The sequence below is a fragment of the Solanum verrucosum genome, unplaced genomic scaffold (assembly GCF_900185275.1).
Source record: "Solanum verrucosum unplaced genomic scaffold, falcon-dt-bn FXZP01000022.1, whole genome shotgun sequence".
Classification (NCBI taxonomy): Eukaryota; Viridiplantae; Streptophyta; class Magnoliopsida; order Solanales; family Solanaceae; genus Solanum; species Solanum verrucosum.
Window position 1 is genome coordinate 2556944 of NW_026020086.1, and position 17282 is coordinate 2574225.

The following is a 17282-nucleotide window of genomic DNA, read 5'->3' on the forward strand; positions in this document are numbered from 1 at the left end:
ATCTAACTAATACTTTAAAGCTAATCAATTGTGGTAAAAATATCACATATGTTAGCAATCTTCCTTTGATGTACTAGTCTCACCATTGACAAAGTTGTTCGAGGTAGTAGTTTCACAATTGTCAGAGGTAGTAGTCTCACCATTGACAAAGTTGTTCGAGGTAGTAGTCTCACCATTGACAAAGTTGTTTGAGATAGTAGTCTCACAATTGACAAAGTTGTTCGTGTTATATTGTAACTCATAATTACCTACAATGTATTGATCAAATGCATAATATTGGTCTTGTTCAGGATACTCACCATAATCGCTTCCAAAACCTTCGTTGTTCATGGTGTAATCATGTTCGATTGAGTTGTTGGTAGCTATAGGTTCGATCATCAAAGGTAAAGGGGCGCCATCAGTATAATTGTTGTAGTGATCAGATACATAATTTTGATAGTTAGACAAGATTGGCATGTAAGAGTATTGAGGTAAGGTAGAAAGCCCCCTGTGAACTTGAGGGTGCAATGACATTGCATGATTGTAGTTGTTATTAAAGTTTGTGAGATCGTTTCTCATAGAGTCCTGATTTGTACCCTGGAAAAACATTGATGCTTGATTGTTGTTGTTATTGAAGTAGTTTGTGGGATTGTTTCCAGTAAGGTCTTGATATGTACCCTCGGAAAACATTATTGGATGATTGTTGTTGTTATTGAGGTAGTTTGTGGGGTCGTTTCTAATAGGGTTTTGATCTGTACCCTCTAGTAACATAATTGCATGATTATCGTTGTTATTGAAGAGGTTGTTTCCAGTAGAGTCCTCATGAACTTCATCAATAAATGGATCATCATTTCCCCTCTTTCTCTTTCTTCTGGTGGACCTTGTGGTAATTACATCATTTTTATTGTAGAACCTACACAAAACCCATTCATCCAGCTGCAAGAAAAAAAAAAGAACAATTAAATATAAGAATAAAGTAAATAAGAAAACCACATATACATTCAAGAACTAATTAATACAAAACTATATCGTGAGATAGTTTAAGTAGTGTAATACGATATTTAAGTGATTTGATTGAGTAAATATATCGAACGTACCTTGGGATTTCTGGGTGTAGAACTATTTGGAATTGGAATTTTAGGAATCATATATTCATGCATAATCCAATCAGTTTTTTTTCCTTTTGGAGGCTTTCCAATGTGGTAAACTAAAGCTCTTCTTGATCCAATTTTACTATTTTTATCATCATTTATACTTATATCTGCTCCAGTAGCTTTCCAATACCCATTCCCAGTACATCTATCTGGTCTTTCACCATTTGGATACTTCCGATCTCTTGGAGTAAATACATACCATACGTTCTCCGCTGTCGTTGGCTTAAGATATGCTGCGAAAAATAAAAAATTGCAAATAACTATCAATGTATTTTAACATGTTATATTATTATAAACATTACACGCATGAAGGACATATAGTATTTGTTGAAACAGACTTATTAAAGGAAAACAAATGTTGGTTTAAATTATTACCTTAAAAACATGATTAGATAATAAACTACATCAATTGGAAACGCTAACACAAACCCTAAACAAGATTGAGTCGAAAAATTACATGAAGAAAAAAATAAAAATAAAACACATAAATCCTAGTTAGTTATCTTCAACAAAAATCATGAATAATCAAGAGGCCGATGCAACATTATACGTACCGTCGTTGTCGACTTAGGATAAATATATGCTGCGAAAAAATAAAAATTGCAATAACTATCAATGTATTTTAACATGTTATATTATTATAAACGGTATACCTAGCTCAATGACATCATTAATATAAACTTTAATGTAAATTTATATATGTTATACAATCAGATTGAACGTATTTATGAAAAATAATACACGAAAACATATAGTATTTGTTGAACAAAGACTTATTAAAGGAAAACAAATATTGGTTTAGGATATTATCTTATACATGATTAGATTAACCTGAAATCTTTTGAATAAAAAATTGCAATAATTGTCGATGTATTTTAACATGTTACATTATTATAAATGTTACACCTAGCTCAATCACATCATCAATATAAACTTTAATGTAAATTTATATACTGATCATCCAAAAAAATTGAACGTATTCACAAAAAAAACAAGATCATCCAAAAAAACATTGAACGTATTCACAGAAAAACACAAAGACATATAGTATTTGTTGAACCAGACTTATTAAAGGAAAACAAATATTGGTTTAAATTATTATCTTAAACAATGATTAGATTAACCTGAAATCTTTTGAATAAATAAACTAAAACCCTAACACAAACCCTAAACATGAGTGTATCGATAAAATACATGAAGAAAAAAACCCTAACACAAACCTAAACAAGATTGTATCGAAAAATTACATGAAGAAAAAAAAACACATAAACCCTAGTTAACTTATTAAACAAAAATCACGAATATAATCAAGAGACGGATTCAAAATTTAAACGTACCAGCAATCGTGTCGGGATCATACTTATAAATATTCATCTCATAAATCTTATTAGGTTGCAAAGGCAAATTAGCAAGCTTCCTCTCCAAATAATACTTAATTAGCTCATAATCCGTAGGATAAAATCGAAAACCTGGAGGAAATCTTTTCATCAAAGCTTCAACATCTTCAGTAGACATAATTTGATCACCATTACTGTTCTTATTACTAAACACAGCACTAATTGGGAGCTCATTTATATGATTAGCACTAATTAAATTATCTTTGGACACATTGTTTGTAGGAGATGTGTTATGGTTTTCCATGGACTCTGTAACTTAAAACCTTAATTGGCTAATTAGATGGAAGATGCTAATAGTAATTAAAAATCTAATTAACAGGAAGAAGAGTTTTTATATTATCAAAATATTGTTTACGAATTACTATGGGAAAAGGATTTGACTAATATGAGTTGTATTAAGTTTAGATAAGTACTAATCCTACTAAGATATTTTTAACTACTTTGATTGGATGAAATATAATTTGAAAATTAATCCAAAATATTATTTTAATTGAAAATTTTAAAAACCATGTATTTGCGGATTAATAATTTAAATAAAACTCGTTATATTATGCACATTCTATCAAATAAAGCAACTAATCTAATATTACAAAATTAATTCTACGGATAAATATTGTATATAATTTTTAAGATTTATATTTCTAACTTAATGATTGAAGACTTTACCAAAAATAATATTTGGGGAAAAAACATTGTTATCAAGTATCTGACGTATCATGCAAGTTAAACTACAAAAAAGCACAATTTGTGGTTTGGTTTGATTTTGACGTTGAAATAAAAACTCGATCATTTTTTATTTAGTTTGACATTAATAAGAAAGATGTCAAGCCGAGTTCAAATCAAATTGACGTAATATATATATAATTTAATTTTTTTATTACACAAAAATATATTGATCATAATCTACTTAATAGTTAGTAACATGACTAAAAATATTGACAGGTGCTATGTCTTTGCCTTATTTTTCTATACATGTTTTCCTAACACAATATTTTGGAGATGTCATTTATATTTTATTTTTTTCTAATTTTATTTATTTAAATGTATTCGAAACTTAAAGTGCTGCATTAAATCATATGATCAAGGGAACAAACTTTTCGATATGAGTATGGTTCATTAGGTCATTACGCACATAAAAGTTTGAACCAAAAAAATCGGTCGATAGTATTTCAAAAGCTTATGGACTAACACATACGGAAAAACTGAGAAAATCCTAAATTTTTGTTTTGTGATCCCTAAATGCTATAAAAAGTGGTATAGATCATGTAGATGCTATAAGTATGATTCACTAAGTCATTACGGATGATTCAAAAAATATTTGGGCCAAACAAAGTCGACCAATAATCTATATATATATATTACCTTAAAAGCATGAACTCCTAACTTGAATGTTAAATTACTATAATATACCTAACTTAAGTTGTGCCTTTTTCGATGAGTTGTGACTTTTCTGATAAGTTGTGACCTTTTTCAAAGGGTTTTGATTTTTCAATGATTTGTGACTTTTCTGATAAGTTGTGATTTTTTTCAAAGGGTTGTGATTTTTCAATGAGTTGTGACTTTTTTAAAGAGTTGTGACTTTTTCAATAAGTTGTGACTTTTCCTAAGGATTGTGACTTCTTGGAAAGGTCATTACTTTTCATGTAAGACACAAAAAACACTTGTTCATACTACCCTTTATTGACTATAAATAGAGGGGTTTCCTCTCATTTTCAACCACAATATTTTTAATCTTCTACTCTTCTTCTTCTTGCATTTTAACTACTCTTCTTCTTCTTGCATTTTAAAATATTTGGGGTGACTTGTTATCTTTGAGTGAGATCGTAGTTTAGCGGAATAAGAGGTACCACTATTCTGAAGAAGTAAATTGTTCTATCCTAAGAGAGTATATTCTTTAACCTCGAGTACTTGAGGAATATAATTTTGATGATATAATAATTATTTTTTTACTAAGTCTATACATGAGTATGTAATGTTCCAATATAGGAAGTTAACATGTAGTTTAAATTCATTTGTTTTTATTAATAATTTCTCTTGTGATGTAGATATATGCTTTTGACTATCTTTTTCAAAAATTATTAAACTTCTCAAGAGTTAGTCAATTGTCACGATTTGTTTTTTGACGCTCAATACAAAAGTAACTTTATTTATCAATGCTACTTATGTGATTTAGATTGTCAGAAAATTTGCTTCAAAATAGTTATTACTATATAAACATTGTTCTTTTGTTCTATTGATTTACTATTTCTAAATATTTAAGTATTTTCGAGGAAGAAAAGTTTATATGACTTGTAATAACGCCAGTTGAAATTTGTATTAGTTTAATTTTTATTGTAGTCTAAATTCATTTGTTTGTGTTAACAATTTCTCTTGTGATGTAGATATATGCTTCTGAATATCTTTTTCCAAAATTATTAAACTTTTCAAGAGTTAGAGAATTGTCACGATTTGGCTTTTTGATGCCCAAGACAAAAGAATGACTTTGTTAATCAATGTTACTTATGTGATTTAGATTATCAGGAAATTTGCTTCAAAATATTTATTATTATAGAAACATTGCCCTTTTGTTTTACTGATTTACTATTTCTTAATATTTCAGTATTTTCAACGAAGAAAAGTTCATGTGACCTGTAATAACGATAGTTGAAGTTTGTATAAGTTTAATTTTTATTGTAATATAAATTCATTTGTTTTTGTCAATAATTTCTCTTGTGATGTAGATATATGTTTGTGAATATCTTTTCTCAAAATTATTAAACTTCTCAAGAGTTAGAGAATTGTCACGTTTGTCTTTTTGATGCTCAAAACAAAAGAATGACTTTATTTATCAATGTTACTTGTGTGATTTAGATTGTTAGGAAGTTTCAAAATAGTTATTACTATGTAAACATTGCCCATTTGTTTTACTAATTTACCATTTCTTAATATTTCAGTATTTTCGATGAACAAAAGTTCATATGATATCTAACAACGCCAGTTGAAGTCTGTATTAGTTTAATTTTTATTATTTATTTAATAGCTAATTTTTATGAGATATATATTTTCATTAAATATGCAAGCAAGAGCAGATACAACTTTCAGTGACTTCTTGTTTCGTATTGGAAATGGACAAGAAACCACAATAAAGGATAATTTAATAGCATTTCCAGAACAAATGACTGTCCAACTAAATCAGGATAGTAATCTAGAAGAATCATTGGTCAGGGAAATATTTCCATTGCTTCATCAAAATTACAGATCTGCTGACTATATAACAGAACGGGCAATCTTATCAAGTAAAAATGAATTTGTAGATAACCTAAATGAAATGATGATTGGAAAATTCCCTGGAGAAACCAAAACACATATCAGTTTTGACTCAGCGAAAGATGACACCAACAACAACTATCAAGAAGAATACCTCAACACCTTAACACCAAATGGACTCCCACCACATAGGTACATTATAAAATCCTTCTAAACTTTTACAGATGTCTTATTATGTTACTTCATAGTGCAAAAGAGAAGTCAACAATTGCGTGCTTACAAATACATAACAATTAATGAATCTTTACATTGTACAAATAAGGTTAGTGCTGAAAGAAAATGCGTCCATCATGATGCTGAGAAATTTAGATCCCTTAAATGGTTTGTGCAATGGGACACGATTAATTTGTTGAGGATTTGACAAGAATGTCATACATGCCGAAATAACAACAGGACAATATGCGACAAAACAAGTGTTTATTCCAAGGATACAACTATCACCACCCGAGAATGAAGGATATCCTTTCAAATTTATTCGGAAACAATTCCCAATACGTCTATGTTTTGCGATGGCAATAAATAAAGCACAAGGTCAAACAATACTGAATGTTGGATTATACCTACCACAATATGTTTTCTCACATAGCCAGCTGTACGTAGCACTAGCTAGAGGAATATCTATGGCAAAAACAAAAGTATTGGTCATGACTGAACAACCAGATCGGCACAAAGGGACGTACACAAGAAATATTGTGTACAAGGAAGTTTTAGGTGAGATTTGACTACTACTAAGAATTGGAAGAAATCAAACATGGAAAAACATACACAAATTGAAGCAAATGAAAGATTAATTGGATGTATTCAAAAGTTTGGCGGAAGAAGAGACTATATGAACAACACCAAAGAACTACGAAATATGACATTACTGTTGTGTAGATTCAATTATGTAAATATACAGTTAAATTATTATACACTATTTCAAGGGGACGTGTTTTTCATGACATAACATAACTAACAACTCAAACTGTTAAGTCCTGCAGAATTATTTGCAAACAAATGTTGTAACAACCAATTTATAATACGACCCTCGCCCATACATGTGTTACAACACAACACAAAGTTGTGTGACCCGTCACTAAATACGGCGTACTGAACAATAAAATACAAAGTCATATTATGTACAACTGAAATACACATTATCGATAAACTTCTCCATATATAGGGATGTCAAGACTTGGCATACACATCGAATGCACGGCCACCTCACGTTACCATACACCTTTGCCCATTAACAAAATATTTCACAAATAAACATGACTTCCAAAGATCACATCATGGACAATCACCAGCGACCATACGCCAACAAATTACCTACTCGCTAACCTCTCTCTAAAACGAACCAGCGCAGATTCAACAACATACAAACTGCTAGTATCACAACAAACATCCAAATTCACTAATAAATGAATAGTTATGCCCTGTTACTGCCTTAGAATATTAGACCTTCCAACTCGCGTTTGCGAAATTCAATGACAGATCATCAAATGGTCATGAAACACTCCCAGAAGCGCCACAGGGGTTGTCAAACACAACAGGACAATATGTGACTATTACTTTATACGATCCCATATCTCCAAAAATAGAGCCGCCCTTGCAAAAGTAAAAAAATAATATATCCTTGCACCTGCAAAGAAACGGTTCCCACAAAGAAGTTCGCATTTGCGACTAAAACACTGCCACAATGGAAGACAGGTTACAATGAAGACCAAAGCTGACTGTGGCAAATAGAGTAGGAATACATTTTAATGGATGAATCAACCTCAAGACGAGGCAACCACGTGCAACGCACATGCGGTAAACCTAGTATGTTTCAAAATTCATGAACTAATATACACGAAAAACTGAGAAAATCTTAAATTTCTCTTTCGTGATCACAAAATGCTAAAAAGAAGAAGAAGAAGAAGAAGAAGAAGAAGAAGAAGAAGAAGAAGAGAGGTGTGTTTTATCTAGAGGTTGTGGGTATGGTTCACTAGATTATTACTGATAGTTCTAAAAATTTGTGGATCAAAAGGAACCGGTCAGTAATATTTCCAAAAATTCGTAATTATCTTTGGAAAGATGATTTCAGTATTATCTCAATTTTTATGTGTATTAGTCCATTGATTTTTCCAAATATGTGTGAAAAACTCAATTTGAAATCAAATTTTGTGATTCCAATGGTGACAACCTATTAAATGATACTTATTATTTTCGAAATGTGTACGTCGCTTTCTTAGAGTTAATATGTCAAGAAAAAAGAATTCAAGATTCTCTCAATTTTATATTTATATTAGTCCATGAATTTTACAAAATGTTATAAACGACAGTTTAAGCTCAAATTTTATGAATCCATCAATAACGACCTAAAAAATGATACTCTTTATTACCCAAGGGCAAACATCATTTTTTATTTGAGTGTATAGCGCCAAAAAGCAACACTAACGATAGCAAAACTATAAATATTGGTCTTCAAGTCATTTCGAATGGACCTATCAAGGTTGAATCAGAAAGAAGCCAGTCAAAGAATCAATGGACTAACACACACCGTCAAAGAATCAATGGACTAACACACACCGAACATTCTGAAGGATGGGAGTTATGCATAATGTTAGTGGAGTGATGCAGTCGACAGAGGATTTATCTCCATTACTATCCTGTTATGCATGATCAACAAAGAGGCTTTTGAGCCAAAAATCATGTTCTTGTTACCTACAAATTACAATCATTTTTGGCACTAATAATTGCAATGGAGAGAGCAAAAACCATAATGTAAGTTAACTAAACACTCAAATGCAATGCCAATCAGCATCTTTTTTTATCATAAAATTCATATAGAATTCAACACACAGGTGTTCTTGAAAGCATATTTCCCTTGGGTCTGCAAACTAATACATTACATTACATCTTGAAACAGAGAGTGAGCATGATGGAGTTAACGATGAGAGCGTTAAAAGAGAATGTACTGTACAGGCTTCTGTACATGAAAAAAAAACAATCAAATTGACTAATCCCTCGGAAAATATACTGTCTAGAGTCGAAAGCTAATTACTCGGGCCTGCATGACCACGGCCTTGTGAATAGTTATTCAAATGGTCGATGGTTAAGTCTAAATGCCCTAATGTTTCCAAACCAGATTTCATTCATCATCCAGTTCCACGAGCTGTGCACGCCTCTCAGCTGCCTTCTTCCGCACAAAGAACCCCCACCTCATTGCAGCCTTAATTTTCAGCCAACCTACAACAGCTTTTCCTGGGCGTGTGCGGTCCTCATCATAACTGAAACTAGGAGATGGTGAAGGCATGAAAGATGGGAAACCATATCCATCTTCAGGCACATTTACAGAACCATGACCTCCCATGCTGAAAAGTCTCAGCAAATGTTGCATATCATCATTCTCAAGAATTTCATTGCTTCTCATTCGAATTTCCTCCTCAGACAAGAATTCGTCAACTCCCTTGTCCCTGTTGTGTGACCAATCATCAAAAGGATTAAGATTGGTTTGTGGGAGAGATGAGGTAATTGTCTGGAATGAAGATGATTGTGGAGGACCAAGAGCCAGGCCAACATTGTTATCATATCTCGTATTCTGGAGCTGATGACTGCTGGTTATTTGGTGCTGAGGCGCATATGGAGTGCTCTCAAACTGTGAGCGGGAATTAGAATTCATCATAGGACTTTGGGTAGGCATCCTCATGTTGTCATTATAACCTGAACCTGTTACACCAAATTAAAAGATGATGGTATTATGAAATTTGTACTACAGAGGATAAGTTTGGGAAGAAAGAAAGAGAGAGCTTAACCACAAAAGATCTCCAAGAGTCAAAGAAACCAAACTACAGACATGATTAGATAGGACCACAATCCACAAATCATATCTCCCCCACCCCTCTCCTATCCATTTTGTCCTCCAAAATACTGCCTTATCTTTCAGTTCATTTTTTAACAGTCTTCTCATTACACTGGTATTACAACATATGGAACGCCATTTTTTACTTCTGTACATTTCTTCTTAACTCTGTTGACAACCTTACATATGCCAAAAGGAAGTAAGCAATAATATAACTTTCTCCTTATTTGGGGGATTAAAAAAAAGGACAGCTTGGTGCACTAAGCTCCCGCTATGCATGAGGTCTGGGGAAGCGCCATTTTTTTGGTAGGTGTTGCAGTGTAATATTATTCACAGATAACATAACACTGATTGACAAGACAGGTGTTGGAGTTAATGATATGATGGAAGGGTGGAGAGAAACCATAGAGTCTAAAGGTTTCAAGTTAAGCACTAAAACAAAGTACCTGGAACGCAAGTTCACAAGTTCATTAATATAATGCCCAAGGTGGAGGGGAAGTGAAGCTTGAGGAAGCTTCAAGTATCTTGGGTCCATAATCCAAGGAGACAGATTGACGATGATGTCGCACATCATATTGGAGCAAGGTTAGTGAACTGGAGGCTCACAATCAGTGTACCGTGTTATAAGAATGTGTCGTCAAAGCTTAAAGGTAAGTTTTACAGAATGGTGATTAGACCAACACTACTATATGGGGTAGAGGGTTGGCCAGTCAACGTTCAGAAAATGAAGGTAGCGGAGATGAGGATGATCAAATGAATATGTAGGTATACTCGGAAAGATATGATTACGAACGAAGTTACATAGGCAAGGTAGGAGTGGCATTCCACTAGGCTAAGATGGTTCAGGCAAAAGGTGTGAGGATGCACTAGTATGGAGGTGCAAGAGGTTGGTTGTAGGCTGTATCAGAAGGTAGGAAATGTAGAGGCTGAAGAAGAATTGGGGAGAGGTGATTAGACAGGACATGACACAACTTCATTGTAGAGGCTGAAGAAGAATTGGGGAGAGGTGATTAGACAGGACATGACACAACTTCATTTGACACGGGACATGACCTTAGATAGGAAAGTATGAAGGTCAAGGATTAGGTAGAAGGTTATTAAGTAGTTGAGTGTTGTCGTTTTCTATGTGGAAGAGGGAATGTGCTAGTCTCCCTTGTCCTCTTAGTAGTATTATTCAATTGAGATATTGCATAGTTCCAAATTCTTTGATGCCTATTACTATCGGTTGTTGAATTTGTCTGTATCTTGCTACTTTGCTGTCTTTTAGTCTTGTGTCGCATACTTTCCTTTTGAGCCGAGGGTCTATTGAGAATCATCTCTACCTCACAAAGGTATGGGTAAGGTCTGCATACATCTATGTAGTTTTCAAAAATAAATGTCTAATCTATGATGAGACCTCACAACAATATTTCCTCATTACATGTTAACAATCCATTATCACAACTCTGCAACCTTCAAAATCACTACACATTTTCGATGAAGAAAATATCATTTCCTCAAATGCTATAGGCAAATGTAGCTTTTCAAGTAAAAACAAATGAAAATGAGGGGAGTGGTAAAAGTACAAGAGTCATTGATGGTATGCGTAGCAGCCAAAGTACAGCTAAGCATACCATCAATGACTCATAGACCAGCCAAATCAATTAAACAAACAGAACTATTCAAAAGAAAAAAGATAACCACTCCCTGAGTACAACCAACAGAAGAATAAAATTCTGAAATTAACAGTTTACCTCCAACTAGCAAGTTGGGATCCATAGAAGATTGCTCAGATTGAACTGGAACAGGATGGCGTGACTGCGGAAGCTGATTAACCAAGGTGTTGGGGTAATCCATTGGCCCAACAGGAAGCTCGTTCCTAGAAGAGCTTGGATTTTGATTTTGCTTGATGCTCAGAAATGACTTGCCATCATATTCAACGACTTGATTCCAATTATCATACGCCTTCTTGACCAAAGAATCTACGTATACCTACAAGAACATTTGAAGTCCATTAGAGGTGGCACATTCTTTATCAAAAGGTAAGCACCACAATTTTAAAAAAATACACTTCAAAGTCGACTGCAATTCTAGATTTTGAAAAAGTCAGTTGAATGATCAGGCTGATATAGCTTAGAGAGTTAACACAGTATGTTAGAAATCCAATAATATCAACACCAAGAAAACTCAAAAAAGAAACATTCTCATATATATAAAAGAAAATAAACCACCTTCTGGCTGTCTGAAAGTGAATCTGCCGAATAGTATTGTTCACCAGCTATAAGGCCATTCAGCTCATAAATATTGTTGAAAACAACACCAACGTTTCTCGAATCATCAGAATAATAGACATAAAGCTTCCCACTCAAGACACAGGTCTTTGCATGTTCTATTAGCGCCTCCCACATCTTATTTGACATACCGCTTCCAAGGATCTGCCGAAATACAAGTCAGATTGAAGACAAAGTGCAATGAAATGTTAAGTTAAAATCTTTTTTTTTTTTTCATTTTCCTTTTTATATCTCACTATACACTCACACTTCTTAGTTTCTGTGGGTCTCTAACCACAAGCCTAAGGAAGTCTTCAACAGTAAATATCCCAGACTTATTAAGCCTCTTGTGGAAAGAACCATCCTTGCCAATCTTCTCCAATCTCCAGACATCATCATTTAGAGCTGGTGGATAATGTTTCTTGTACACTGCAGGGAGTAAGAAATTCAGACAAAGTCATTAACTGTTAGAATAGAGAAAAGTAACAACAAAAATTTTAGACTAGCAGCCTACATTCTCCACGGTGATCTTTAACAGTGAAAGCCTCAGTCTTTGCTTCTCGTATGCGTACTCCTTCACAATATCCAGAAGCAACTTTCATGCCAAGTCTGAACTTCCTGCTCCTTATCCAACTTGAATTATCTGTAAATGTGAGATCCCCCAAAGTTCCAACGCCTTCCTTGAGTGTAATTTGCAAGTCACCAGTTAAAAGAGGTCTCTTTCCTTCACGCTCTTTAACAACATGGCTGTCAAATTCTTCTTGTGTCCATCCTTCATCATCTTCATTGTTGAAATCACCTTCTAGCACAACAACGTCCAGTTTTATACATGATTCAGGACCAGTAGTCACAAGATGGCCAGTATTTGTGTCAATTAAGACAACATGGATAGCAGCACCATGCTCTCCTTCTACTTTGCCTCCAGTGAACAGAGGCAAAGATAGCCTAGACCTAAACTGAAGCTGCAAGTTACTTCCATCGGGCCCTTCAATTCTCTTAGGAGATGACCTGAAACCTGAAGACTTTAGGATGGCATCTTCTAAAAACTACATTGCATATTCAGTGAAACACAGATAAAATTTAGTTGTATATGTACTTTTTTGACAAGGTTAAAGTTATCATACTATACATCCTATTTTGATTGTATACGACCAGAAATGCTTACAATTTCTTAAACCAACCTTGATATGCTTAAGATTTACCAAGAAACCTTAATCACAATTCACACATAGTACATAGGGGTTCAGGAATAGGTTCGGATAGTAGTAGCACAAAAATATGTCCAGAGCCCAGAGGCTCATAAACTAATTTTGTTTCTGATATCATGGAAATGCTTGGAAAGCGAATATGCACACAGAGAAAGAAGTTCAGCATACTCCCTCATCTGTTTTTTTGTACGCATAAAAGAAGAATGAACAAAAACAAGACAATGCACTGCAAACTTAAGTGTATGCAGAAATCACATATTTGAAATTGTTTCATTAGACATGCTCTTTTTATATAACATAGTGTACAAACCAGCTAGCATCCACCTCAACTATTCCACCAGGTACCCACTACCTTCCACCAGCATAAGTACCGAGTAACTCTGTCCAATGCTTAGGTAGATGAAAGAAATCACCAGATATTTTCAGTCTCAGTTAGGACTTGAACCCTGATCTCCTCAACTAGCTGATATGCAATACTCAAATAATGTAGAAAATTCTGTATATATATTGTTCAACAACACACCCAGTGTAATCCCATAGTGCATACATCTTGTCCAATATTGTTTATTTTTCAGCTTTATGTTTTGAACACCCCTACCAACTTATATTTCAACTAGAGTGGAATCCATTTACTTATAAAATGTTTACAGATATAACTTAATCAAGGTTTAATAGACCTTCAAAGAGATTACATAAAACAACTAATTACAGACTATGTTTTATTTTCCATTTCGTTTTCCCTTTGTAGATGCGTTCATGCTTGAAAGTAAGGATTTGTGTCCTCTTTTTGCCTTGGGGGGCTCCAACAGTTCCTTACCCAACATCAGAAAAGCACTCAAAATAAACATTACTCTGGGTAAAACTAAAAAAGGGTATGAGATACTAAAGAACCAAATACAAGTTTTAACATTTTCTTTAGTCGGTGTTTACAAACAGGTCCAACTCTTGCGACATGGTTGAGTCACATCTACCCATTATGGTGGTATGGTATCAGAATAAGGTATTTCAACACATGTAAGCACCAAGCATATGACTTATGGCCAGGTGGTCAATGAAACTGGAACCGCAACGTTTCAGTATACCAGCAGAGGCATAAATACGTAATTTCTTCCAATTGGCTTAAACACATTGGACGGAGCTGCCAAGAGGATACAAGTACCAAGTGGAATAGTCAAGGTAGGCATAAGTTTTGTACACCCCGTAATTTAAAAAGAAAAAAAAAAGCACGAAAGGAGTACATGTCCTCCAGAATCTTTTTTACAATGAAAGTAGATGCTTAATATCCTCCAAAATCCTTTCAACATGCACAACTAGGAAAGAACACACAACTTTGTATAGATTATTGTAGAACGTAGTTGGAATACTCTTCTTTAAATTAGATAATAAGCATCACTCCATGTTCAGAAAAAGAACCACAACATAATGCACACTGCAGCTGAACTATGTATTTTAAGAAAAAAGGTACTAAGCTATGGCCAAAGATTGAACTAACTTATTTAGGATCCTTAAAAATTCTACAAGCATACTTCTTTATTTCTGTCTTTAAACTTTTTGATGAATCAATAACTACATGAATCCACAGATGCTGTACAATATAACCACAAGGTCCAAATGATCTACATGACTTCATCTCTCTCACCTAGATAAGGATTTTAAGCCAAAATTTCCCCATTCCTTGTTGATTTCTTATCCATCAACTTATCTATTTCTTTTTTTTTGAAACTGGTTATCCATCAACTTATCTTTTTTATGACCCACAATGCATTGGAATCAACAGTGAATCAGATTCAAGGACCTAAAAATATTTTAATTTCAAGAAGTTGCAAGAGGTAATGGTGGATGGGAGAGAGAAATGGGAATAGCTTAGAGAGGGGGAAGATGAGGAATGAGAATGGGGATGGATTTGAATTTTTTATGGAGAATAGCTTTTGTAAATATAAATGATGGTCTGGCATATTATCTCATGTGGATAGTGATCAAGGACCACACAGGATGGTCAAAAGGGTTAAAAACACTAATTTTGAACACATTCGCCTATAAATGAAACCCCGTGAAGCTGGGAGCCGGGAACACAATCTAGTGCAATTAGAGGGTGTCTATTTGGCTATTCTGTCTCTTTAAAATAAAAAAAAGGTAGAATTCTCTCCACCTAGAAGCATTAAAATGTAAAAACTTTTCCAAATAGTGTCCATAAGAAAAACAAGACTTAGATACTAAACAGCATAGTTCATAGCCTAACCTTCCAGCAATTCTGGCAGGGCCTAATTTAGCCAATGCTCGTTCCACCTCTTCACTAACCTGTTCAGTTCAAATGGTGAAAATCCAATAAGAAGCCTAAACATCAAGTAACTGAAATCACAAAAGATAATTCTCGCATGTTAGAATATTGGATTTTGTACATATACATGTACATGTCTATATGTAGTTAAATGTGAAGGGTCATTCATCTTCTCACCCTACTAGCATGATCAACTATACAACAACAACAACATATCCGGTGTATTACCACAAGTGGGGTCTACGAGGGTAGAGTGTACACAGACCTTACCTCTATCTCATGAAGATAGAGAGGTTGTTTTTGAAAGACCCTCAGCTCAAGTAACGCATAACAAAGCAATTTGAAAAGGAGAATACAACATTAAATAAGACATAGCAACCAAGTCACAGCAAATAATAGGGAAAGTGTAATATAACATATAACAAAATAATACAACAAGTACAATATCAAATCTAAAGGAAAGAACAAAGTTAGATTTCCCAGTTGAAGAAAGATAACTCTTATCAGAGAAAATATCTACAACTAGTCAAGATAAATTCCCAAGTTCAAATTCCACATAAAAACAAAAAATGCATAGAGACCTGACCTCCAAAACAGACTTGCTTTCACATAGATGATAAACTTAATGTGAAGACATCTTTCCTAGCAGGATCAACCAATTGAAGATTACAAAAGGAATTACTACTCCAACATTAAACATATTTCAGAAGAGAGAGAGGAATGACAGGAAAAAAAAAAATCCTAATGTTATATATCTTACAACTCTCCGAAGAATCGGTTCCAATGACGAGCAGAGCTTTTGAAGACTATCCACCTTGAGAGCTTCCACAATAACACTGCATAAAATATATCATTGATAATCTCGGATTTTTTTAGGAAGAGAAAAAGCATACAGGTAAACTTCTGTAAATGAGAATTTTAGCAATATGAGGGTACACCACAAGTAAGTAACGCCACCAAAGTACGTACTTATTTACAGAGCTCATTGCTCCAACTAAGAGATCATCTCCCATAAAAAGCCTTCCCCAATAAAAGAAGAAGAAACCCAAAATAACAAGAAAACACAGCAGAAAGACAATTGTTAAAATACATGTTGCTTGTTAGTATATTGTTTCCTAGATACTAACCGATACACATTGAGCAAACTGTTAACAAACTTATTACATTACATGACTCAAAACTGACACAAATATCAAACATTCTAACTTTTACTTCAACAGGATTAACCTTTCTTCAATTACAATGATAAATTTCATTTTCTGCATAAAAAATACAAAGTGATAAACTTAGCACAGATTCAAGTTAAATAAATAAACTTTTCAGCTGCCCCAAAACTCACCCTTCATGTACCAACAACAACATACCCAGTGAAATCCCACAAGTGACCAACTTCATGTACCAAAATTAACAAAAAAAAAATCACTCAAATTCAAGAAAAAAAAATTACAAAGCTTTACCTAGCTAAAACAGGTCTTTTACGCTCAGGCTGCTGGTCATCATCATCCTCCAAGCTCCTCTTCATAGATTTTGTCCTCTCCATATACCTAGTCTGCATTTAGACAAATACCTTTTTTCCCCCAAATTCACCACAAATAACAAAACAAACAACAATCAACAAAACAATCCACAACAGATCTTTAAGTTCATTGAAGAAAATTTCCCACAACACCCAAATACACAAAATTCAAGATCCCCACATCAAAACCCTAATCTATTTACACAAAAATATCCACATATATCCATAAAGATCACAACTTTACAAGTGGGGTTTTCAGTAAAAGTCACCTGATTGGTAATTCTTGAAACTTTAGTTGAACCTCTGAAATTTCTCTCTCTCTCTCAAGAACTGAACACTGTATTTATTAGTTTGACAGTTTGTTTTTTT

General features: G+C 33.7%; 2 protein-coding genes across 2 annotated transcripts; both read right to left on the minus strand.

The window, feature by feature from the left end:
- Positions 1-51: 51 nt before the first annotated feature.
- On the minus strand, positions 52-2774 carry LOC125824638 (NAC transcription factor 25-like). The gene is made up of 4 exons (XM_049504036.1): positions 2471-2774; positions 1077-1366; positions 731-915; positions 52-640 (listed from the first exon to the last, which is right to left on the minus strand). Exons 1-4 carry the CDS (start codon positions 2772-2774, stop codon positions 52-54), a joined length of 1368 nt encoding a protein of 455 aa, XP_049359993.1.
- Positions 2775-8608: 5834 nt separating this feature from the next.
- Positions 8609-17282, minus strand: LOC125824562 (calmodulin-binding protein 60 D-like). Its single transcript, XM_049503962.1, has 9 exons — positions 17183-17282; positions 16855-16964; positions 16158-16233; positions 15359-15417; positions 12426-12919; positions 12180-12340; positions 11873-12076; positions 11396-11633; positions 8609-9529 (listed from the first exon to the last, which is right to left on the minus strand). The coding sequence occupies exons 2-9, from the start codon at positions 16950-16952 to the stop codon at positions 8952-8954; spliced, it is 1908 nt and encodes a 635-aa protein (XP_049359919.1). The 5' UTR covers positions 16953-16964; positions 17183-17282; the 3' UTR covers positions 8609-8951.